The sequence below is a fragment of the Alligator mississippiensis genome, chromosome 1 (genome assembly GCF_030867095.1).
Source record: "Alligator mississippiensis isolate rAllMis1 chromosome 1, rAllMis1, whole genome shotgun sequence".
NCBI lineage: Eukaryota > Metazoa > Chordata > Crocodylia > Alligatoridae > Alligator > Alligator mississippiensis.
Window position 1 is genome coordinate 447321553 of NC_081824.1, and position 23912 is coordinate 447345464.

Sequence of the window (23912 nt, forward strand, 5' to 3'; positions counted from 1 at the left end):
TGAAAGGAGAGAGACCTCTCATTAAAGCAAGGCAGGAATGCATATCATTCTGACATTCGCTTTGGAACATTTCAAAGGGGGTTTTGTGTGTCAGGGCCGACGAGCGTTCCAAGTTTCACATAAGCATACGATTCTATAATAAGACTTCTCATAGACAGATGACAAAGCTGATCCCTGTGCATGTTTGAACATTCCTACTGCAACGAGCAATCAACTCCCCACCCACGCTGAAAACATCCTGCTACAACAGCATAACGCAGTACTCAGTCAAATGCTTCTGAACAAAGTCAAAGTGGAGATTAGTGTGACATAACAACTTCACCTTCTCCTTCACCTTCCGTTTCTTCAACAACAAAGGCCTTCACTTGAAAACTGCCCTGGGAGGAAAGGTATTAAGGAAATAGGGTGGACAGCATTTTATCTTAGAAAGGGCTTGAAGAGGCAAGGCTTATTACCTGACCATGAAAGATGATTCCCAGATGAAAAACTCAGCTGTAAACACCAAGTCCCCAGGTAAACCAACTGTGATCACCTTTACACCACTATAATCCATCGCTTTCAAAGGAGCTACTCCAGTATAAGTGAGAACAGAATTGCACTTAGCAAAAAAACCCCAAAACCCACCCCCAAAGTTTCAACACTCTTCACTTTGAAAATGGGATTCAAATCCAAACTTTCCCCAACTCCTGGATGCCTAGATTTGGTATGTAGACTATTAAAAAGAGAGACTTATATTACAAACTTAGATCCCAGGCTGGACACAAGGGTGGCACCAGGAAAGTTAAGTGCAGGGTGTGGTTTTCAGCTATGATAACGAGCTTGTAGAGTCCAGGGATAAGAGAAATCTATAAAAAGGCGGCATGATGGATATGAACTTTATAGACTAACTAAATCAAAGGTGCATAAGCTTTCATGAGCAAGAGCTCACTTCATCAGATACTAAGTGAAGTGAGCTCTTGCTCATGAAAGCTTATGCATCTCTGATTCAGTTAGCCTATAAGATGCACCTCTACTCTGCCTTCTGCCAGACTTCAGACTAGCATGTCTAACTACCTGTCTCTGCAAATAAATAAAAGTAACAACCGGAGCTTTAGCCTGTGTCCTGTCATAGCTTTACTGAAAATAATGGTACCACACTGACTTACACCAACTCAGGATTGGACCCTATGTTTCCAGTCCTCACACTTGTTAAGGAAAGCCTAAAGGTAGCTGTAAAAACCAGTAAACAAATACCAAGACGACAGTATTCCTTTTTTAAATCTCATGATTTTTAAGCCAGCCTCATGACATTTTAGGCCTGACTCATGATTTCTGGGCACTGGATCTGAGTCCACCTCTGCTTACAATAGACTTCATGCAGGCATGAGAACCCTGTAGGGAGGATGTGGCTATTGGACTTATTGCTGCCAACTGCAGCACTGGAAAAGTAGAAACCCAGCTGGTATCACAGTAATGAAAAATATTTGCCAGATGACCTGAAACCATGTGAAACCAACACAGACTCATGCTTCATCATCCAGATTTGCCATGAAGTTTGGGAATATTTAGAACAGTGCGTGATGTGAAACTTGGCAGAGTTCTGATATGGAGTGAAGTAGGAGAAACTCAGCCATTTCCACAGACTTTCAGTTTTCAGTTTATTCAGATGCTCAAGATGTACAAATCTTTATGACGGAAAGTAGTACGGTAAATAATGGGACTGATCCAAAGCTGATGGAAGTCAATGGAATATCTCCTATTGGAAACAAAGGAGATCCAACTTAGTTCAGGCCCCAAACTTGCCAAGCATCACACTATGTATTCAGCTTTCCTGATCATTTACCAAGTGTTATGTGTTTTACACAGGTAAAAACATCATCATCCTAAGTGGTCAGATTTTTAAAAATGCTCTTTGCTAACAAAAAATGACCTCCTGTCCATTGCTTCTCAAGTGACACTCAATCTTACGTAGCATAAAGAAAACAATGACCTTTCTACACAGTGGGTGCATCACATGTGAAATTAGTGTGATGAAATAAACTCTGGCACAGTTCATGCTGGACTTTAGTGCTCCCGGAAGCAGCATTTACATGTGCACCTGGGACTGCAGCACATTGAGCTGGGGCAGTGCAGCCCCTGGCTGGCAGGGGGCTCAGGGGGGGTCAGCCTGCCAGCCTGGAGCTGCTTCACCCTGGCTCAGTGTGATGCAGAGGGGCTGGATGGGGCACAAGGGTGCTAGAGTGGGAGGCTATAAGTGTGTTGCAGCAGAGTAAATAACTCCCTGTAAGATGGTACTTGTGTCAGGCAGTACTAACTTCCGGTGAAGTTAATTAGTTTACTTCAATCTAATAGCTCCGTACATGTAGATGGTAACGCTTTACTGTGGAGCTAATTAGGCAACTGCAGTAAGCGTCTCCCGTAGATGCCCTCTGTGAGTTGGTATGTTCTGAAACACTTTTCTAGTCCTACCTCAAATTATCGTCCTAACATCTTATTTTGGTTTTAAAAGCAAGGGCTCCGGGAAGCAGCAGTATTTTTTAGCTAATCTCATCGTGGAAGGTGGACTTTCCTCCTAGCCCAGCTGACATAGAACAAGACAGCAGTAACATTCTGACCACAGAAGAAAGCATGTTTAAAGTAACTTTGCAGAAATCATGCCAGTACTTTGTTGTTACACGAAAACCACCTGGCATGGGAAGAGATTTTATTTTATGCTCTTTCCTATACACAAATGGAGAACTGGCCAGCTCTTTCTTTCCCAACAACAACAAGCAAACAGACTCAAATATGATTCCTTACCCTCTGTCCCCAAAGAATCCTTGTCCAACCTGAATCTTTCCCATCCTGTCCAAAACAGCTTTTCTCATGAGATTGTGTCCAAACTTGGCCGCTTTACAGGAGATGAAAAACAAAAATGACTGAACTTTTTAAAACCTCATGAGAAAGCCTCTTTTTTGCAAGTTTTCCAGGATACTTATGCAAAATCATACTTTTTACTTAGTTGGCTTTTGCTTCATCATAACACTTACCACCCAGAAGTGCTCTGAACTTATAAAAGTGTTTTCCACGCATGACAGTGAAGTAATAGAAAGTCATAGATTCAGAGATTTTAAGGCCAGAAAAACCTATTATGATCATAGAGCCTGGCTTCTGCCATCTGATCGTTTGTAAAGCTTCCTCGCTGGCATTGACGAGCTCTATCTGACTCAAGAAGTCTACAGGCCAGCCAGGAGTAAGGTACTCCTGGATTTGGTTCTGGTCAAAGGGGATAATCTAGTGAGCAACCTGAGGATTGAAGGGAAGCTAGGTGCCAGTGACCATGAGATGATCACTTTCTCCATCTACTGTAAGACTTGGAAATCATCATTAGGGTAGAAATCCTTGATTTTAAGAAAGCTGACTTCCACAAGCTTAGGAGACTAGGTGGCAAGGCCCTGTGGAACCACTGTCCAATGGGGAAGGGAGTCCAAAAAGAGTGGTTGTTCTTCAAGGATGCAATCCTTGAAGCACAAAGGAAATCCATTCCTTTTCATAAGAAAGGCAGCAAAAGGGCTGGGAGACCCCTTTGGCTCAGTAGGGAAGTCACTGACCTCCTGAAATCGAAAATAGGAGTTTATAATGATGGAAGTCAGGAATTACCACCAAGGAGGAGTACATAACAATAGCCCACACGTGTAGGGAGTGGATAAGAAAAGTAAAGGAAGAAACTGAAATCAAATTGGCAACAGGAATCAAGGCCAATAAAAAGTCCTTCTTTAGATATGTAGGAAGTCAGAGAAAAAATAAGGGAAACATAGGGCCCCTGCTAAGCAAAATGGGACAGCTGATAACCAACACTCAGGAGAAAACCAAACTCCTAAACAAATACTTCATGTTGGTAGTCCATCAGCCCAAGGGTGCTAGCCTGCTTGACAGGCTACAAGATGATCAAGGTAGGGGTGATCATCCTCTCGTAGTTGGTGAAGATCTTGTGGAAGAACATCTAGAGAGGCTGGATATCTACAAGTCAGCAGGACTGGAAGAACTACAGCTGAAAGTGCTGAAAGAAATGGCCAACATCATCATGTGACCTATGGCAAAGGTATTTGAGGACTCGTGGCACTCAGGAAAGGTCCCAGTGCCTATCTTCAAGAAAGGGAGCAAAGAGGACCCAGAGAATTACAGGCCAATCAGTTTGACCTCAATCCCTGGAAAAAATTATCAAAGTAGTCATTATTGGAAGGCTAAGAGAAGGCATTATTCTACAGGACAGCCCACATGGCTTCGCTGCACGCAGGTCATGCTTGACCAACTTCATTTCCTTCTACGATCAGGTAACTCACCACCTAGATAAGGGAGATAAGGTTGATGTCATATATTTGGATTTCAAAAAAGCCTTTGATTTAGTCTCCCATGATGTCCTCATGGTAAAATTGGGAAATTGCGGCCTCAACTACTTTATGGTTCAGTGGCTAGGTAACTGGCTCTGAGGTAGGACCCCGAGTGTATTAATAGATGGAACTGAGTCAACAAGGTGGAAGGTGACCAGTGGTGGCCCTCAGGGTTTAGTACTCAGACCAGTATTTTTCAACATATTCATCAATGATTTGGATTCGGATGTTAAAAGCATACTGGCAAAGTTCATGGATGACAACAAATTATGGGAGAATGCAGTCACGCTCGAGGACAGGTTGACCTGGACAGGATTGCAAGGTGGGTGGATCAAAACCTGATAATGTTTAACATGGAGAAATGTAAAGTGCTCCATTTGGGGAGAAATAATCCCCAACACGCTTACAGGCTCGGCAGTGTTACACTCGCCAGCACCACAACTGAAAGAGACCTGGGAGTCATGATAGACCACAGAATAAACATGAGCCACCAATGTGCTGCTGTAGCTGGCAAAGTGAATCAAATACTGGCATGCATCTACCGGTGCATCTCAAGCAAGACTAAGGATATCATCCTTCCACTTTACTTGGCCTTGGTGAGACCGCAGCTGGAGTACTGCGTTCAGTTCTGGGTGCCACAGTTCAGGAGGAATGTGGAGAAGCTTGAGAGAGTACAAAGGAGGGCCACATGCATAATTAGAGGTCGGGAGAGCAGGCCATACAAGGAGAGACTGAGGGACTTGGGATTGCTCAGCCTGGAGAAGAGAAAACTTAGAGGGGACTTGGTGGCAGCCTGTAAGTATAGAAGGGGCATAGGTCAGGGCCTGGGGGAGCATCTATTCACCAAGGCACCTCAAGGGAAGATAAGAAACTATGGACACAAACTGCCTGAAGATCGCTTCAGATCGGATATATGAAAAATGTCTTTATGATTTGAGTGCCTATGGTCTGGAACAGACTTCCCCCAGAGGTGGTACAATCACCTACCCTGGAGATTTAAAAAAAATAACAATGTGCATCTTGCTGGTGTCATCTGACCCCAGCCGTCTTTCCTGCCCAAGTGCAGGGGGGCTGGACCTGATAATCTCGTGAGGTCCCTAACATCTATGAATCTATAACATAAGCCAAAAGAGTTCACTCAGCAATTCAATCAGCCCCAAACATTCGGGCTGTTTGAAGGCATAGCTTTTAGAAAGATATTCCATCTGCATTTAGTCTTCAAACAATGGAGAAGCCAGCACATTGTAGTCAAAATTGTCCTGACACTTTCTTTGTTGAAAGTTTGTCCCTTATTTCTCACCTAATTTCAGCTTCCAGATACTGGGTCCTGCTATGCCCACTGCCAGATTAATCAGTCCTTTCATAGATGTTAGGGTCGGAAGGGACCTCAATAGATCATTGAGTCCGACCCCTTTATTTTCAGGAATTTTCTCAACAGGTCATAGACCACATCCAAGACATCTCTCAGCATTCTCTCTGACCAGATAAATAAAACGACCTTCTCCAAGACCCTCACTGAGAGGCAGGTATTCCAGACCTTGGATCGCTCTTGTAGTTCTTGTCTGAATCCTCTCCAATTATGCAACATCCATTTTAAAGTTCAGACATCATGACTGGATCACAACTGTCAATTCCACAAACAGGGGAGATAACCCCCCTTCTCCCTACTATCAATCAATACTCCCTTCTGGATACAGCCAAGAACTTTATCACTCCCCTTAACTATAATATCATACCAGGATTTCATTTCCAATTGGTGCTCCCATTTTCCAGATCAGAACACAATGCAGGCACAGAAAACTGAAGTGACTAACCTAAGTCCATACTGAAAACCTGTGGAAGAGGTGGAAACTGTGCTCTATTCACACTACCATCTTCCTGTGTTAATCTGTTACTCTTTGATGCACTATAACAGTGGTGCCCAACCTTTTTGTCCCACAGGCTGGATAAGTGATGCTAAATCAGTCCACAGGTGGGATCCGGTCCATGGGACCAATCTGGAATGCAGTCCTGGCCCCAGTGCAGTGCTGCATGGGAACAGTCTGACTGGGTCTGATCTAGCTGCATGGGAATGGCCCCATCAGGGCTGATCCAGGTGTATGGGGCTTGGAAGCTTGGCAGCAGGGAAGTGACAGTGGTGTTGATTGGCACTACTCCCCTGCTACCACATTTCTGGACCTATGGGGAGTCCCATGGGCTGGATGACATGGCTCCACAGGCCAGATCTTGCCCATGGTCCAGGGGTTGAGCACCCTTGTTCCATAAAGTTCCTACTGCAATGACATTAATGTACTATCACATCCTGGTAGTTTAACAGCTTATTAGATCTGATCAATACAGTTACATAGAGCAAGTGAGACTTTTATCCTGTGCTCTAAACACCATCATTTTTCAAAATGCCCTCCACCACATAAGCTCCTTGCCCAGTCTAGCTGTATTGGCAAAAGCAGGCTTGCTCTAGGATAAAATGAGGACTTTCATCAAAGCCACTCTTGTTTAAACATGATAAAGTGGGAGGAGAGGAACACCAGTAAATGACGCTCATGTTTCTCAGCAGCACTGCAATTTCCTTCACAAAAAACCCAATCCCTTCTGTCCCTTGAGTTTCTAGTGCCAACCCACTCAAACAACCTACATGATGAGACACTGATAGAAACCATGCCAACCTGATAATTAAGCTTCAAAGAGGTAACACTCTCGACCAAAAAAGAAAAGGCAATGAACAAATAAGCTAAAAAAGAGATATAAAAAAGATAACAGCTCATTTATAAAAATGAGACAACATTTCAAACAACACTGGGATTAATCACTACCTTGTAACTCACTGCTAACTATCTATTCAAGTATGGTGTAGAATTTGATACCACTTGGGGGACAATCTGTTCTTAACAAGGAGTTGTATATATCATGGACAGTCTGTTTTTCTTTCCCCACTATTTTTATCCTATTTTGTTCTATTCTGTACTATAAATAAGAGTGGTGGGGAGGTTGCTACTCATATTGTTGCTTTGTTTCATAAATTCATATTTTCCTTAGAAAAAAATATATAGCTTTTTCACTTCAATAATACAAAGCAAGGTCCATGTCTTTTTTTAAAGTTTGTCATCGCTTCAACTATGTGAGATAGGCTTCTATGGGACTAGATTAATTTGTAGAGCTGCTGAAGACCCACAGCTCTCCCTCATCCCCAGAAATAATTTAGATTGACACTGTCTGTGAATTGCATCCAAATGGGTAAGAAAAGAGCCCTTTTAGATGAATGACCAATGAATGTAACAACATAAGTGCCATTCTGGGTCAGACCAATGGCCCATCCATCCCAGGATCCAATCACTGAGGCTATAAACAGAATTCTCTCCCAGGAATTCTAGGGGTGCTCAAGATCAGACCCTGAAGCCCTAAGAGCACCTATTTAGGGTGGCTGGATAGTGCAGGTAGGTCCATGCTGCCCACACTTTCCCACCTTAAAACAAACAAATATCCACTTCAAAATGGCAGCTCAAATTAATACTAGCTTTTGTCACAGCCATAAATTTGCACATCTGTGGCATGACAAAAGGCATGGATGTCTTTTTGTTTTCACTTTGTGCTGCCATAAAAATGTTTATGGTGGCACAAAGTCGATATCTATTTCTATCCTGACAGTGGCTGATGAAACTTGTCAGATCCCAATTACAAATCTGTCAGAGCCCACAGCAGAGATTGGAGGGCAAGTTGCAGTTGAGAGTGTAAAGTTTTGGATAACCCCCTGGCTTTGCATGCCTAGTCACTGCATTTGTATATGCTGCTCATGCTTGTTCATCATTTATGCATATGCACAGAACGGTGGCTCTTGCCTTTGCACGTAACCCTTTATGTGCAAATATGCTCAAACTCCAGGACTCAAGTTACTAAAAAAGTCCTCAAAATTCTAGCCGTGATAAGCCGCCAGATATTATCCTGGAGAAGAGATACCCTAAAGTTCCCATTTTTGGCAGTGACTCTGATTTTTAAAGAGCACCAGCTTCCCTCAATTCTCTGTTTTTCTGTTATCTCCTATTGTTGTTCTGTTGCTTTAGGCAGTTAGTTACACACTTATCTTTCCTACTGAAGAGCCTCATTCACTTTGCAGGGCACACTGAAAATATGACAAAAACATCCCTATAAAAGATGTCTCAGCAAAGGCACTGTTTTATTATTTTACGTATGATGTGAGAGCCAGGAGTTAAAGCCAACACGTTCAAACTGGGGAGCCTAGGTTTACAGATCTAAATCCATATTGGGGTCTTTGAAATCACCTCTAAAAATCAGGCTGCTGATACAGATGTCTGACAACTGGGATCTGATTCTAGAAGATTTTTTTGTTTAGTGTAGTGTAGTATAGTGTAGTGTAGTTTAAAAACATGTGAAACCAAATCCCGAAACATCAGTCAACCCTCGGCTCCAGCATATTATTTTTCTATTAAAAGAGTGGGCTTATTGCAAATCTACTCAAATATGAAATACAACACTAGACATATTTTGTTATAATTACTACATATATTTTGTGCAATGTGCTACTGATTATGCTACATTTGTAACTAGGTGCTGGCTTAAGAATACCCTAAATTCAGATTCTGCAACCTAACAAGAAGACTACTGAAGGGGGGGTTCCCTAAGATTGGCATTAAGATAATATGTGCAAAGTGAAAGATGATGTTTCCAACAAAAGGAAATCTGACAAGCCTTCTGTCTTTGTGATGAAGGAGTCTGCACGGCCTTCTTTGTCTTGTGTCTAGGGAGGATGTACAGAGGGGCTGAGTAATGATGACACAGGGAACCACAGGCTGCGTTAAGCAGTTTGAGGGACTCAGTTTAAGGGTTACGGAGGGTTTGAGCCGCACTCCAAAGTTTTGCTGGCTAAGTGTGGATGCAGCTGTCCTAACAGAAAAAGGGGCTCTTCTGGCTTAGCCTGTGCTGTTCAGCTATAGCTACGATAGCCAAAAACACCTTCAGCCAGCACATGCATTATCTCTGCCAGGGTTCTCTACCAGCAGACATGCTGACAAAGCTGTCACGGCAGTAGCTCTGTTGTGTAAATAAGCTGTTCTTCCCCATTGTTGCCACTACCTGTTCCTCTTTACACATAGTGCAGAAGGGTCTTGCCTATTTTACACCCTGAGAGTACGCTCCACCTACCTTCTGGAGTTTGTCTGCCTTCTCATAGTATCCTTCCAGCTCCTGCCGTAGAACGTGGTTCTCCTCTGATAGCATCTCCACCATTTGCTGTGCACGTTCCACAATGGCAAATGCATCGGGCGTGAGCTGCTGGCTGGGCGGTGTTGCTGGTGGAGGCTGAACGGCTCCGGCTGCGGAGAGTGGAGTCAGGGAGGCTGAATGCAGTGGGCCAGTCACGGAAGATGCCTGGGAGGACATTGGGCTGTGCTGTTGTGCCGGCACAGGTGGAAACGGGGCTTGGCATTGTCGGCTACATGAAAAGCAAATGTAGAAGAGAATAACATTGACTTGGCAAAACTGTCCTGAAAATCAACCACTTCTCAAGACTTCGCCGTCTTTGGGATAAGGAATATCTTTACCCCATACATCCTTAACAATGGGGACCTGAATCTTAGCCTCTTGCATTACCATAAATCAGATACAACAACAGCAATCAAGGTAACTTGTCCACTCACCTGCTCTTGGCAAGGATTGATTTATCTGGCTCTCTAAAACCATGCAGACACATCCATCCCCAAACCCTGTCCTTGTTTAGATGCAACAACTAGTGTTACAGAGCTCAGAAAGCCTCTCCCCTCCTCACAACATCATCCAGGAGCATTGGGAGATGGATGCTTATGACAAACAAGCAATATATTACTCACCCTTCAAAAACCATTCCCTGCCTGGAGTGAGTGGGTGAGCAGAATGCTGATAGGCTGAGTTAGAAGCTAAGAGGAAGTGAAGTGAGTGAAATAGCTACAGCTGCTGCAAAACTGCTGGCTGGACAACCGTGATCAATTATCTCAAATCATCAAAGGCAGCCTATGTTACAAGACCTCATTATGATACTCAGTCAAGGGTATGAATAGATGAGTTATGCACAGGCGCATTAAACACCTGCTGATCTTACTGCAAGCAAGGTTAAGAAGAGACTTGGTCATGGTCTGTAAGTACCTACATGTGAATGTATATTCTGATAGGAGATGGTGGATAAAGGCCTATCTAGATCCAATGTGTGGAGGGCAAGCCAGACAAATCCAGAATGGATATAAGGAGCAAATTTTTAACAGGAAGGATAATTGTGTCTTAGGTCCTTACTTGGCCACCACTCCTGTAGTATCTTGAGCACCTCAAGGTCTTCAATATACCTACCCTCACAACTACCTTAAGAGGCAAGACATACTGTTATCTCCATTTTACAGATGAGCAACTGAAGCAAAGGGTATGAATATATTACACAATTCAGTGATGTGTCAAGACACTGGAGCCAGTTCTAAGCAAGTTAACCTGGGTAGCAGAAGCAATCTGACTGTGGGAGCCTGTCATTCTACATATGGTAACTCACACTACTAAGAATTTGTTGTGATAAATTCATTTGCACAGTTAAACCATTACACCACTAAGTAGGGTTGATATACACTAAGTGATTCGCCCAAGGACACACAAAGTCTGTGGCAGAGGAGAGGACTGCACCTGGGCTGTCTGAAGTCCTAACAGTATCCTAACCACTACAGTTTTCTCCTTCTCTGACTAGACCCTCTCCATAGCCTGAAGTCTCTCAATCAAGACAGCCTGCTCATCCTAAAAAGTGAATTCTAGTTTAACCCCAAGTTACTAAGCTCAAAGCAAAAACCATTGTTCCCTGTGTTTATTTTTGTGCCCTGTCTGATGCTAGAAATCAGACAAAAATATTGTAATTATCCCTTTTGGCCTTGAAATCTATCAATAGTATTACTTATACAGCACAGTTCATTATAAATACATAACAAATTTTATTGCTGTTTACATACTGTATTCTATAGTGCATGGTGGAGTATCCAAAAGCTCTTTCCAGCCTAGATCTGCTCTCACTGGGTGCATCTACACATCAATTAGTACAGAGTAATAAACTTCAGCGTAGTTTATGCCGGAGTTTTATTTCTCCTAAGTGCAGTGTTTATACATGCACCCAAGACCACACGGAGCAGCCCTGGACTGGCAGAGGGCCCAGGGGGCCAGCCCGAGGCTCCAGGTGGTGGCACTGGGCAGCAGAGCAGCTGGGGCATGAGGGTGCAACAGCATGGAGCTAGGCAGCAGGGTTAAGGCTAGGGTTAGGTGGAGGGAGAAAAAATTATTTGGCAGGAGCTGAGCACACATGCACGCACACTCAGAGCCCTCAAATGGGGCATGGGATGGAACCACAAGCGGCTTGTCTGGGGGCACCTGGCACAGGGAGAGGGTGACAGCTCTCGCCGCTGTGTGCACCCTAGGAGGGCATGGTGGACATGTGCCCCCAGTTCTGCCTGGGAGGAGGCAGGCTGCAGCTTCGGCCTGGCCTGGTACTAAGCCAGGCTTTTCCAGGCAGGGGGTTGGGCCACAGTGCACTCAAGGTGGGCGGTGCTGGTGCTGGGAAGGGGGTTGGGGGAGCTATGGTGAATTTTAGGGTGGCTAAATATCTCACGCTTCCAGCACTGCTACTGCCTGCCTCAACTGCAGCCTGGCCCAGCCTCCCACCCCACACCAGGAAGAGTCCAGCTTAGCCCTGGCCCCAGCCCGCAGCGGCAGCCCACCTCCCCTGGCACAGATCCAGGAGCACATGCCCCCCATGCCCTCCCAGATTGTGCACAGCAGCAGGAGCCACCACCCCCTCCCCATGCCGGGCACCCCCCAGATAAGTCGCTCGCGACGCCATTCTGCACCCCAGCCCCACTCCCACTCCCTTCCCACCCTTGCTACAGCCGCCAGAAGTCCGTGGCCGGGCTGCCTTGCGGCCCTACCACTGCCCCGTGTTTGGCGAGGTTAGCCCCATTAATGCCCCCCTTCTGCCGCCTATGCCCAGCACTGTAGCACCCTCATGCCCCAGTCAGCCCTGGTCACAATCAACATGTGCGCTGCAGTGCACTTAATGACTGCCATGGGATAGTACTTGTCCTGGACAGTACTATCTTACAGTGGAGTTAATTTATTTACTGCACCCCAGTTGAGACACACATATAGGCAATGATGCTTTACTGTGGAGCTAATTAGTCAACTTCACAGTAAAGCACGTGTAGATGCACCTGCTGAAATTAGTCTATCACTCATTTCAATGAGAGCAGAACTGGATCAACACTGAATGGTTTTGAAAGCATAGGTCTCTGTAGTACAAATCTTACCACTGTCTAGTAACTATGACTAGGCAGGAGGCTTGTTTGCCAGCTCACAACTATCTCTTGTCCATGTAACTTGTGTCAAAAGCTCAGTCCTATGAAAAGTGTGGAGCTCTGTGAGGAGTTGGCTGGTCTCATGGCACTGTATTCCATGAAACGAAACTAAAAATACACTAAATGCTTTTCTAACGGCAGATTCCACATGAAAATTGTTGCAACTGCTTTAGAGATGCCATGTCATCAGGGCTGGAAGAGGAGTGATGATGTGTTGAACTGTGAGTGGATGCAAATGGCATCCTGCAGTTGAGAATGGGAGGAGAGATGCCCATGAAACTCTCTCTCTCTCTCTCTCTCTCTCTCTCTCTGAAAAGATGATACACACCATAGAGAAGCTTGACAACCCTCTAATGACACACATGGGGCCAGGTGGTCTTTTTCCTTTTTTATGTCCTTGTGACAAGGTATTTTAGCAAAATTTACAGATTCACTGGAATCTGACAGGGCCATGCTGTGGGTGCTACTGCCATGGCCTTGAATTTGCAACCTCCAAGCTGTCCACCCTGTGCCTTCGCACCTGCACCACCCCCTGGGCAGGTAACATAAATTGGTAAACCTCTACTGTCTTCAATGGAGCTACATCTATTTATGCTCCCTAAAAATGTGAAATACAAATTCCAGTCACCTAAGTGACTTAGGTACCCAAGTCCAAATGGAATCCTGAGTCACTTGCACACTTTGAAAGCATACTAGCAGTACCCAGCCCAGCTCACCCTCCCCCTCCAGCCAGAGGGCAGGCTGAGGAAGAACCAAGCCAGGCTGGGCACATGCAGGCAGGGTGGCACCTGCTCCAGTCTGCCTGCCTTGCTCCCACACAGCAGCAGAGGTGCTTGCTGGCATGGAAGCAAGTCTTCTGATCCAGCCCAGGAGCCACTCCTCCCCACAGCTTTATTTCTGACACTTCAACTAACACTACTACATATTTAAACTCAAAGAAAGGGCATCAAAATGTAAGTTCACCCAGGGCACCATTTTCTCTAAAACCAGCCCTGTTTGAGAGATTTTATTCAGTGGTACACAGAGGGATGGGAACGGGCAGGAAGGAAACTTGCACAGTATACTCACAAGGCTACTACTTTGTTGAATACATCATCCTGGTAGTGGTTTTTTAATTAAGTATTTCTTACACATTTTCTAATTCACTAATGATTAAGTTACTGTGAAAATGTGACTCACAGCTGGGAAAAGAGTGTTGAACCAAACAAGTCAAGTCAGGAAACAGGTTGCCTTGCATTGTTATACTATTTTTCCGCTCCGCCGCTGGCAGAAACTCCTTATTCCTGGCTCCCTCACACCACATGCCATGTCACACATATGACATCATACACAATACTAAAGCAAGGTCAGCAAGGGAAAAGGAATTCACAGAAGCAAGGACAAGCAAAAACAATAGTAGTTGAACACACCAGTGGCCAGAAAACGGGAATTCCCTTGCAAGGCTATAGCATTAATGCTATCTAACTGGTAGGACATTACAGCAAAGCTTCTCAATGGCCCTGTCTACATAAGACACTACTGTGCAGCAGCAGCACTGGGGAGCACTAACAGTGATGCAACACTAATGAACAGTAGTAATGAGCTACTGCACAGTAGCTCATTGCTACTGAGCAGCAGCATCAGAATAAACCCATGCAGGAACATTACTGCACAGTAAAGCTGGTTTGTGCTCACTCATTTAGTACTTGATTATGCAAGTACTAAATGACTGCACAGTAACAACTGCACAGTCTGCCACTCATGTAGATACAGCCAGTACTAATGACAATGGAAAGGAAAGACTATGCACACAATGTCTGCTGCTCTCTTATGTGGAAGGGTCAGCATCACAGGTGAAACACTCATATTGGTTATCTCATTAATCAAAGAAAGGAACAGTGTGCATGTGACCATGTGTGCTGCTGGCCAGAACCTTTCCATACAGCAGAACCCAGATCCTTTGAATCCAGGTGGTTTGCAACCTGCTTAATTTGTACTGTTGCCAAATTAAGGATGATCCACTCAGCAATTTGCTGAGACTTCCTTCAAAGGGTGCGGCTTCTCCGCTTGGTCAGAGCTCATTTGGGGTCCTGCAGAACTGACTGAAGAGGTGCTGCCCTTTTAAATACAGTAGCAAATGGAGCAACTCAGTGGTCCCATGAAACTGTTTGCTGGGGCTCTATAAAGCCCCAACCAGTCAGACCCATTCTCAAGTCCTCATCACTGGAAGAAGGTAAGGAATCTAACTCGGAGAAGTGGTGAGGTTCTACTGTGTCTCCATTTATTAATTCTTATACAGCGCTGTTGAGAGTGGATCTATCTGTAGTGAATTGGCATGTTATGACATGAGCAGTGTGACCCTTCAGATGTTGGTCTGTTGGTCCCTGAATGCAGGAACCACAGATCAAATTCTGATCTCACTTATTTTACATGCTTGTACAAGAGGTATCCTTATCAAATTTCTCAAAGCATATGAAGGCGGGAGACCATTGGATCAGAATTTTCCATAGATTTTAATCAGTCTCTAAGACAGACAGCTTATGAAGCCAGTCCTGCTCTCAGATACTGTACCTGGTTACAGTTCTTGGTGTCACTTGTAATTGCAGCCATGACATTTGTAGCATTCATCTCCCATAGTTGGGAAGATAACTGAAAAAATATGAACCAGGTTTAAGCTGATGCAGGATGAACTTCCAAAGCCTGCAGACACCCTGAAATAATACCTCTGAGAAAGTTAAACAGCTTTAGTGATCTCTCCAAGGGCTACTATCTGTGACTCTGAACAGCGATTAGTGCAAGTGTTGACATTGTTAAGAATATCACTACTGGTCATTTAGCACATACATTTACATGTTTATCCCATAACCACTAACTATTATCTACACTCTCCCAGGTGTATGCTGTTTTACAGCAACTGAAGATCTGTCTCAGACAGAAGAGCAGCTCCCCACTTCAACTCGCAACACTTTGCAGGAAGTGTTCTGACTTGCAACAAACCCCTGGACCAAACAGAAGTTCACTGTTGGGTTGGAGCATGGGGAAGAATTCAGTTGCAAGCCTGCAGTCAGTTTCCACCAAGTAACAGCCCCTCCTCCCTCCCAGCCGAGCACTGTTTTCATAATGGGAGGAGGGAAAGGAGCAGAAGGTGCTCCTTTTAGGGGTTCCCCAGCCAGCACCAGCTGACAAAACCCAGATCGAACACCCTCTGCTCCCTTTCCCCACTCCCATTCTGAAACAGCTCCAAGGCTGGGAGGTAGGGCAGACACAAGTTACTGAAGACGCTATGTTTTCCAATGGTGAAGCACTGGAATGGGTTACCTAGAGAGGTGGTGGAATCTCCATCCTTAGAGGTTTTTAAGACCTGGCTAGACAAAGCCCTAGCTGGGAATGATTCTGCTTTGAGCAGGGGGTTGGACTAGATGACCTTCTGAGGTCCCTTCCAAACCTAATTGTCTATGTTTCTATGTTCTATGTTTCATCTGAATTCTCATACAATGAGGGTTCAGATTTTTTGCAGGATCAGGCCCTTTTAAAGTGCTTTGCAGCTATGCATTTCTGTTTGGTCATGGCTGTAGAGTACTTTCAGGGGCCAGATAAGTGAAAATTGTCATTTCTGTCTTCAGTTTCATCTTCACTCAGTCCCCTGAAACCTCACAGAAACCCCTTTTTGCCCTGTACTTTTTCGGGAACTTAAATAATTCTGCTCCAAAAAAGGTAACAATAAAAAACTGCTAGAATCAAGAAAATAACAAAAAAGTTTAATGATACTGGGTTGTCCAAGGAAATATAATATGCAGCATAACAGTTTATGTCAAATGTTTAGAAACAGAATGTTACTGACTTATGTACTGGGTGGCCTAATTTAAGTTTTTATCAAGATAATCACCATATTTACTCAAATATAAGATGATCTCCCAATAATTAGATTCTATATATGGAAAATTGCTGCAAGTTTGAGAACATGTACTCCACGAGCACACTTTGAGCAACACTTTTCTACCTACTTATACATAGTACAGTAAAAGCTAAGTTATTCAGCACATTACAAGCCAGCATATTCTGTTAACCGGCATGCCGGTTTGTAAGGGCTTGTAAGGGAAAAGTGAAACTGGAAGTGCCCACCGTGGCACTTCTGGTTTTGCGGAGCCCCCACGGCCCGGGGTAAAGCAGCCTGCGCTGTCAAGCCCCAACGGCCCGGGGCATAGCAGCCTGTGCGGGTCCCCCCTCCCTGTCCCTCAGGGCCCACGGGGCCCACAGGAGGGGCACCAATGTGGCAGGAGGGGCAGTGACACCCCAGACGCGGCAGGACAGACAGCTGCCCGAACAGGCAAAGATGTCTGTTCGGGTCGCTCAGTTAACTGATGTATTTTGTTATCTGGCACCATCCATTCCCCATGGGTGCTGGATAACAAAGCTTTTAGTGTACAAACTATGCATTATACTAGTCCAAAGCCAAAAGGCTCATGATTTATCATGGAGCTCACTGGACTTGCAAGAATCAACAGCTTTACAAGCCATGACCCTGCAGCTCAGCACTACTCAGTATGTGTGTACTCCAGATATCCCCCCCACAAAGGATCCACGTGCTAATTAGCCTCTCGCTCATGACTAGAACTGGGTGTACTTGTCATGAGTCCTGGGATCCTTCAAAAATGTATACGCAGATAAGACACGGGACTTCTTGGTCTGGGTCCACCTCATGGAGGAAGGGGCCACACTAATCACATGTGACAGGCTGAGAAAGGGGGTGAAAGAGTCTCTCACCTACATAGATGTTTGATGTTTGCCAGACATTTAAGGCTGATGAAGAAACAGGAATAACTGAAAATGGGAAAGAAAGGTGATGCTCAGGTGTGAGAGTGAAGAGGAATCTGAAATGTACTCAAGGGGAAGGGTTTTTGAACCCGAAAGCTTGCTTAATAACTATTCTCCAACCATTTGGGTTGGTCTAATAAAAGATATCAAATTCACCCAAGGAACCTTGTCTGCTCAAGGTAATGGTTCACTACAAGTTGAAAAAGAGTCAGCCCTGAGGAGGACTTTTTGGGTACAACTTATTCAGATGTGTTGCATAACCTGACCTGGTAGATTTGCATTTCAGGCTGTGGAACAAAGATCAGGATGATGGCCTAGTCTGGCTGAAGGTTTAGAAGGGATTGGTGGCAGCTGGAGCAGCAGTGGTGGCAAGGACAGCAACAATGTTTGGAATGATGGCAAGGAAAGAGAGAGGACAGGCTAAACCTGGTAGAGGACAATGGATGAGAGCTTGCAGAAGAAAGAAGCTGTGTGATGATCTCCACAAGGCAAGGTTTTTGCTTGGGTGTCTTGAAGCTAAAGATGACCCAGCTAGATTTCAGCAGACTGATACTGCAAGGGATGATGAAGGTTTGGGCACTTGATATGAATTGCCTAATCCAGATGCTGAGCAACTTAGACTGGGAGGTAATGTTTCAGGATGAATCCTGAAAGGAACACTGGGAAGACCCCATCCTGGCACATTTTAATTCTGGGGCTTCCAAGGACATGGGAGAAAGAGTAGTCACAATTAACATTTATGCAGAATTCACTGAAGAGGAGGAGGATACAAGATTTTGGCTACTGAGGAACTGTGAAAGAGGAAAATGCAGACAAGGTCCAAGACTCAGGGTATGGACTGGGACTGGGAGAGCCCAGGTATTATTCTGGGCAGACTCAGTAGGGGAGGCTGGGATACAACATTAAGGGTAAAGTTCTTAGAGGAAAGCAAAATACAAAGTTTGTTGCCTGCAATGGACATGGTGAAAGGAAGTTCCCAAATTGTGGTATGTGTACCTCTGGGGCAAGGCATTGCTAGGGGGTAGACAGGAAAAATGGTGTAACAGCAGATTTAATTTGCATTATAATAATAATTGGCACTTAAGGGGTTAAAATATAAAACATATGCTGGTAGGGGTACATGGGCAGCTGGTAAATCTGGAAGAGGATACACAATAAGAAAAACTTTGAGAACTTTGAGAAATGTGTGGGGGGGCAGAGATTGGGGGCCCCCACACCTGTCCAGCAGGTGCCCGTCTTAGGGCTCTGGAGGCGCAGGTGAGGGAGCTCCGGGAGGAGGTTAGCAGGCTGAGGGGGATCAGGGAGGCGGAGGATGAAATTGATAGTTATTTCCTTTCCCTGCAGGCCCAGGCACCAAAGGAAGAAGCACCCCGGGGAATACCCTCCACAGCAGAGTGGCAGACAGTCACAGCCAGGACCGGAGCAGCACGCAGCGAACCGGTGCCAGCTTCTCCAGTCCGACTGGTGAACAGGTACGAGGGCCTGGCGACCCTGCAGGAGATGGAAGGGGAGGAGAAAACCCTTGAGCAAGAAGAAACACCACGTTCTTCACACTCCAAACAGATCCAGAGATCCACGAGGACCCAGAGGAGGAGGCGACGAGTGCTCGTCATAGGAGACTCCATCCTGAGAGGTACGGAAGGACCCATCTGTCGCCAGGACCCCTCGGCACGAGAGGTATGCTGCCTCCCTGGAGCAAAGATTCGGGATGTGACGGAGGTAATCCAGGCCAGGATCAAGCCCACTGATTATTACCCCATGGGCCTAGTCCATGTGGGTACTAATGATGCGGCCAGGAGAACCCCCGATCACCTGATGGTGGACTACTGTGCTCTGGGTGGCGTGCTGAAGGAGTTCGGTGCCCAGGTGGTTTTCTCTTCCATCCTACCAGTGACCGGACGAGGAAGACGGCAGGAGAACTGCATCAGAGAGACCAACTGGCGGCTTCGGCAGTGGTGTCTCGAGGCAGGCTTCGGCTTCCTGGACAATGACCCGCACATCACGATGAGGGACATGCTCAACTGGGATGGGCTTCACCTGTCCCCCAAAGGTAAGCATGTGTTTTCTACTAGATTGGCGGATCTCCTCCGGCGGGCTTTAAACTAGGCTCATCGGGGGAGGGGAGTACGAGGGCAGGGGAAGCTGTGGACCACCAAACCATGTGGCACCCACAAGGACAGCCCAGCCTGAAGAAGGAGAACATTGGGAACCTGAAAGCCATGGGGAGGCCAGCACTACAGAACAGGTAAGAAACAAGAAGGTAAGGAACAATGGGCCCCTTGGGACTCAGAGCGGGGGGGCAGCAAAGGCACCAGTCACAGGGCTCAAGTGCCTATATACTAATGCTAGGAGCATGGGGAACAAGCAGGATGAACTAGTGCTCCTGCTTGCACTAAACACCTATGACTTAGTGGGGCTAACAGAGACCTGGTGGGATTCATCCCATGACTGGGCGGTACATATTGAGGGCTATAGATTGTATAGAAAGGACAGGTCGGGGAAGAAAGGGGGGGGGGGGGGTTGCCCTTTATGTCAGTGAGCAGTATACATCAACCCTCATCAAGACAGAATCCGAGGTTGAGGAAGTAGAAGGATTGAGGGTTAGGCTACATGGGGGGCAAGGAGAAAGGGATTTGGTGGTAGGGGTCTGCTACAGACCCCCACACCAAGGGGAAGAAATAGATGCGGGGCTCCTGAGGCAACTCTCGGAGACCATAAAAGCTGAAGAGGCAGTAGTCATGGGGGACCTAAACTACCCGGACATCTGCTGGGAGACGCAGACAGCAAGGTCCCGTCGCTCACGCAGGTTTCTAACCTGTGTACAGGACCTCCACCTGACACAGGAGGTGCATGGTCCCACTAGGGGGAATGCCATACTGGATCTGGTATTGGCAACAGGGGATGACATGATAGGGGACCTCCAGATCGGTAGCTATCTGGGAGACAGTGATCACCTTATAATAGAATTCAACATAAGACGGCGAGTGGGTAAGGTAACTAGTAGGGTGAAAGTGCTAGACTTTAGGAAAGCTGATCTCATTGCACTCAGGCGATTAGTCAAGGAAGCACTGCAGAGTAGGAGTTTTGAAGGGATGGGAGCCCAAGAAGGGTGGCTGTGCCTAAAGGAAACGATCCTTCGGGCACAAAGCAAGACGATCCCCGAGCGAGGCAAAAGAGGGAAAGGGGCCAGGAGGCTTCCATGGCTGACCACAGAAATTCAGGGCAGCCTAAGGGCCAAAAGGGGAGCACATAAAAAGTGGAAACAGGGTGAGATCACTAAAGATGAATATACCTCCTCTGCTCGAGCTTGCAGGGAGGCAGTTAGGCGGGCCAAAGCTACCATGGAGCTGAGGATGGCAACCCAAGTAAAGGACAACAAGAAATTGTTTTTTAGATATATTGGGAGTAAAAGGAAGGCCCAGGGAGGAATAGGACCCCTGCTAAATGGGCAGAAACAATTGGTGACAGATAGGGGGGACAAGGCTGAACTCCTCAACGAGTTCTTCGCCTCAGTGTTCCTAAGTGAGGGGCACGACAAGTCTCTCACTGGGGTTGTAGAGAGGCAGCAGCAAGGCGCCAGACTTCCATGCGTAGATCCTGAGGTGGTGCAGAGTCACTTGGAAGAACTGGATGCCTTTAAGTCAGCAGACCCGGATGGGCTCCATCCGAGGGTGCCGAAGGCACTGGCCGACATCATTGCAGAGCCACTGGCGGGAATATTAGAATGCTCGTGGCGCACGGGCCAAGTCCCGGAGGACTGGAAAAGGGTTAACGTGGTCCCCATTTTCAAAAAGGGGAGGAAGGAGGACCCGGGCAACTATAGGCCCTTCAGTCTCACCTCCATCCTTGGTAAAGTCTTTGAAAAAATTATCAAGGCTCACATTTGTGAGAGTCCGGCAGGGCAAATTATGCTGAGGGGAAACCAGCACGGGTTTGTGGCGGGCAGATCGTGCCTGACCAATCTAGTCTCTTTCTATGACCAGGTTACAAAACGCCTGGACACAGGAGGAGGGGTGGATGTTGTATACTTAGACTTCAGGAAGGCCTTCGATACGGTATCCCACCCCATACTGGTGAACAAGTTAAGAGGCTGTGATGTGGATGACTGCACAGTCCGGTGGGTGGCGAATTGGCTAGAGGGTCGCACCCAAAGAGTCGTGGTGGATGGGTCGGTCTCGACCTGGAAGGGTGTGGGCAGTGGGGTCCCGCAGGGTTCGGTCCTTGGACCGATACTCTTTAATGTCTTCATCAGCGACTTGGACGAGGGAGTGAAGTGTACTCTGTCCAAGTTTGCAGATGACACAAAGCTATGGGGAGAAGTGGACACGCCGGAGGGCAGGGAACAGCTGCAGGCAGACCTGGATAGGTTGCACAAGTGGGCAGAAAACAACAGGATGCAGTTCAACAAGGAGAAATGCAAAGTGCTGCACCTAGGGAGGAAAAATGTCCAGCACACCTACAGCCTAGGGAATGACCTGCTGGGTGGCACAGAGGTGGAAAGGGATCTTGGAGTCCTTGTGGACTCCAAGATGAACATGAGCCGGCAGTGTGACGAAGCCATCAGAAAAGCCAATGGCACTTTATCGTGCATCAGCAGATGCATGACGAATAGGTCCAGGGAGGTGATACTTCCCCTCTATAGGGCGTTGGTCAGACCGCAGTTGGAGTACTGCGTGCAATTCTGGGCGCCACACTTCAAGAAGGATGCGGATAACCTGGAGAGGGTACAGAGAAGGGCAACTCGTATGGTCAAGGGCCTGCAGACCAAGCCCTACGAGGAGAGACTAGAGAAACTGGACCTTTTCAGCCTCCGCAAGAGAAGGTTGAGAGGCGACCTTGTGGCTGCCTATAAGTTCATCACGGGGGCACAGAAGGGAATAGGTGAGGATTTATTCACCAAGGCGCCCCCGGGGGTTACAAGAAACAATGGCCACAAGCTAGCAGAGAGCAGATTTAGACTAGACATTAGGAAGAACTTCTTCACAGTCCGAGTGGCCAAGGTCTGGAACGGGCTCCCAAGGGAGGTGGTGCTCTCCCCTACCCTGGGGGTCTTCAAGAGGAGGTTAGACGAGTATCTAGCTGGGGTCATCTAGACCCAGCACTCTTTCCTGCTTATGCAGGGGGTCGGACTTGATGATCTATTGAGGTCCCTTCCGACCCTAACATCTATGAATCTATGAACTTCTTGTTTAGGAGAACAAAGTTATATAAGGAAAAACTGATGGAAAGATGGGGCTTCCCCTGCATTTGTTTGTTTATGTGAAGTACATCAATCTGTGCTGCACCAAATGGGCTGGGTTTGTCCGATACTATGCAGAGATGTTACTGCACAAATATAATGTATGTAAAAGGTCACTCCCACAGCCCTGAGCCCAAATAATGTTGCCAATGTACAACATGTGAATCAGTATGGGATGCAGACAATAGCCACAATAGAGTTGGTGGACCATAAAAAAAATCAAGTCTGAGTCAGGGAAAAGGAGATTGTGTTCCCAGTCTTAGGAATTTCATAGGGGAGGTTCATAGGGGAAGAAGCACAGACAATTTGGAACAGGGTGTTTGAAAAAAGCTTATAGAAGCAGCAATGGGACTTTGGTTGGCTGCCAGTACTTTGGATTGTGTCAGTACAAGTACTCCACTAGAGTTGGGGACAGTGTAGAACAGCCAAATGCCCCAGACAAACATGTCACAGTGAAAAAAGCACATGGCATTGATGTGGGAGTGTCAGTTTGCCAGAATGGCCTGGAGGAAGGCAAAGAAACTCCTACAGTGGCTGGGTGCTGAGAGCCAACTCACCCCAGAAGTGGTTCTGTGCAGGGTGTGGGCAGGGGCCCAGAGGAAGGGTAGAGGAAGAGTGTGGAAAGCTGTAGTGAGCTTTGGTGCAGCACTGTGGAAGGCAAGAAACTTACTAGTCTTGCAACACCTGGAACTCTAAGTAGAAGATACCTTTCATTTGGCCTTGAGCAAACTGGGGGGTACTGCTGGCAGGACACAAGAGAACTGGGTAAGGAGCAAGCAATGGATTTATGGAAAAGAGATCTAGGAGGATGAAAAGATGAGAAGACCTGAGAGGCAGCAGAGCTGTAGCCACAGGCTGGGGACTGGCTAGGGAAAGGCATGATAAGGGATAAGTCCAGACATATAAGGGACAAGGGGTAACAGGAATTAATAGATGAGCTTGGAAGGGGACAGGGAATAATGCGGTATTAGAAACAAAAGGGTCTAGGTCCCTGGATTAATAGGAATTAGAAGGAGGGAATTGTTGGATAACGTATATTCAGTGTTTCTTGCTGGTCTTATTTGTCAAAGCTTTGGAAGCTGAGGGAAGCATGGTTTAAGTTTTGACACCTTACTGTTTTGTTTTCTTTTTAGTTGACATAGTTTTTATAACACAATGTAAACTGATGGA

General features: G+C 46.3%; 1 protein-coding gene across 8 annotated transcripts in view; it reads right to left on the reverse strand.

The window, feature by feature from the left end:
- Positions 1-23912, reverse strand: part of AMOTL1 (angiomotin like 1) — a 167987-nt gene that overhangs the window by 42197 nt on the left and 101878 nt on the right. For all 8 annotated transcript variants that reach the window (XM_019483640.2, XM_019483639.2, XM_019483642.2 and 5 more), the window contains one exon: positions 9507-9795. In XM_019483640.2, coding sequence (XP_019339185.1) covers positions 9507-9795 — 289 coding nt within the window. The remainder of the gene's footprint in view (positions 1-9506; positions 9796-23912) is intronic.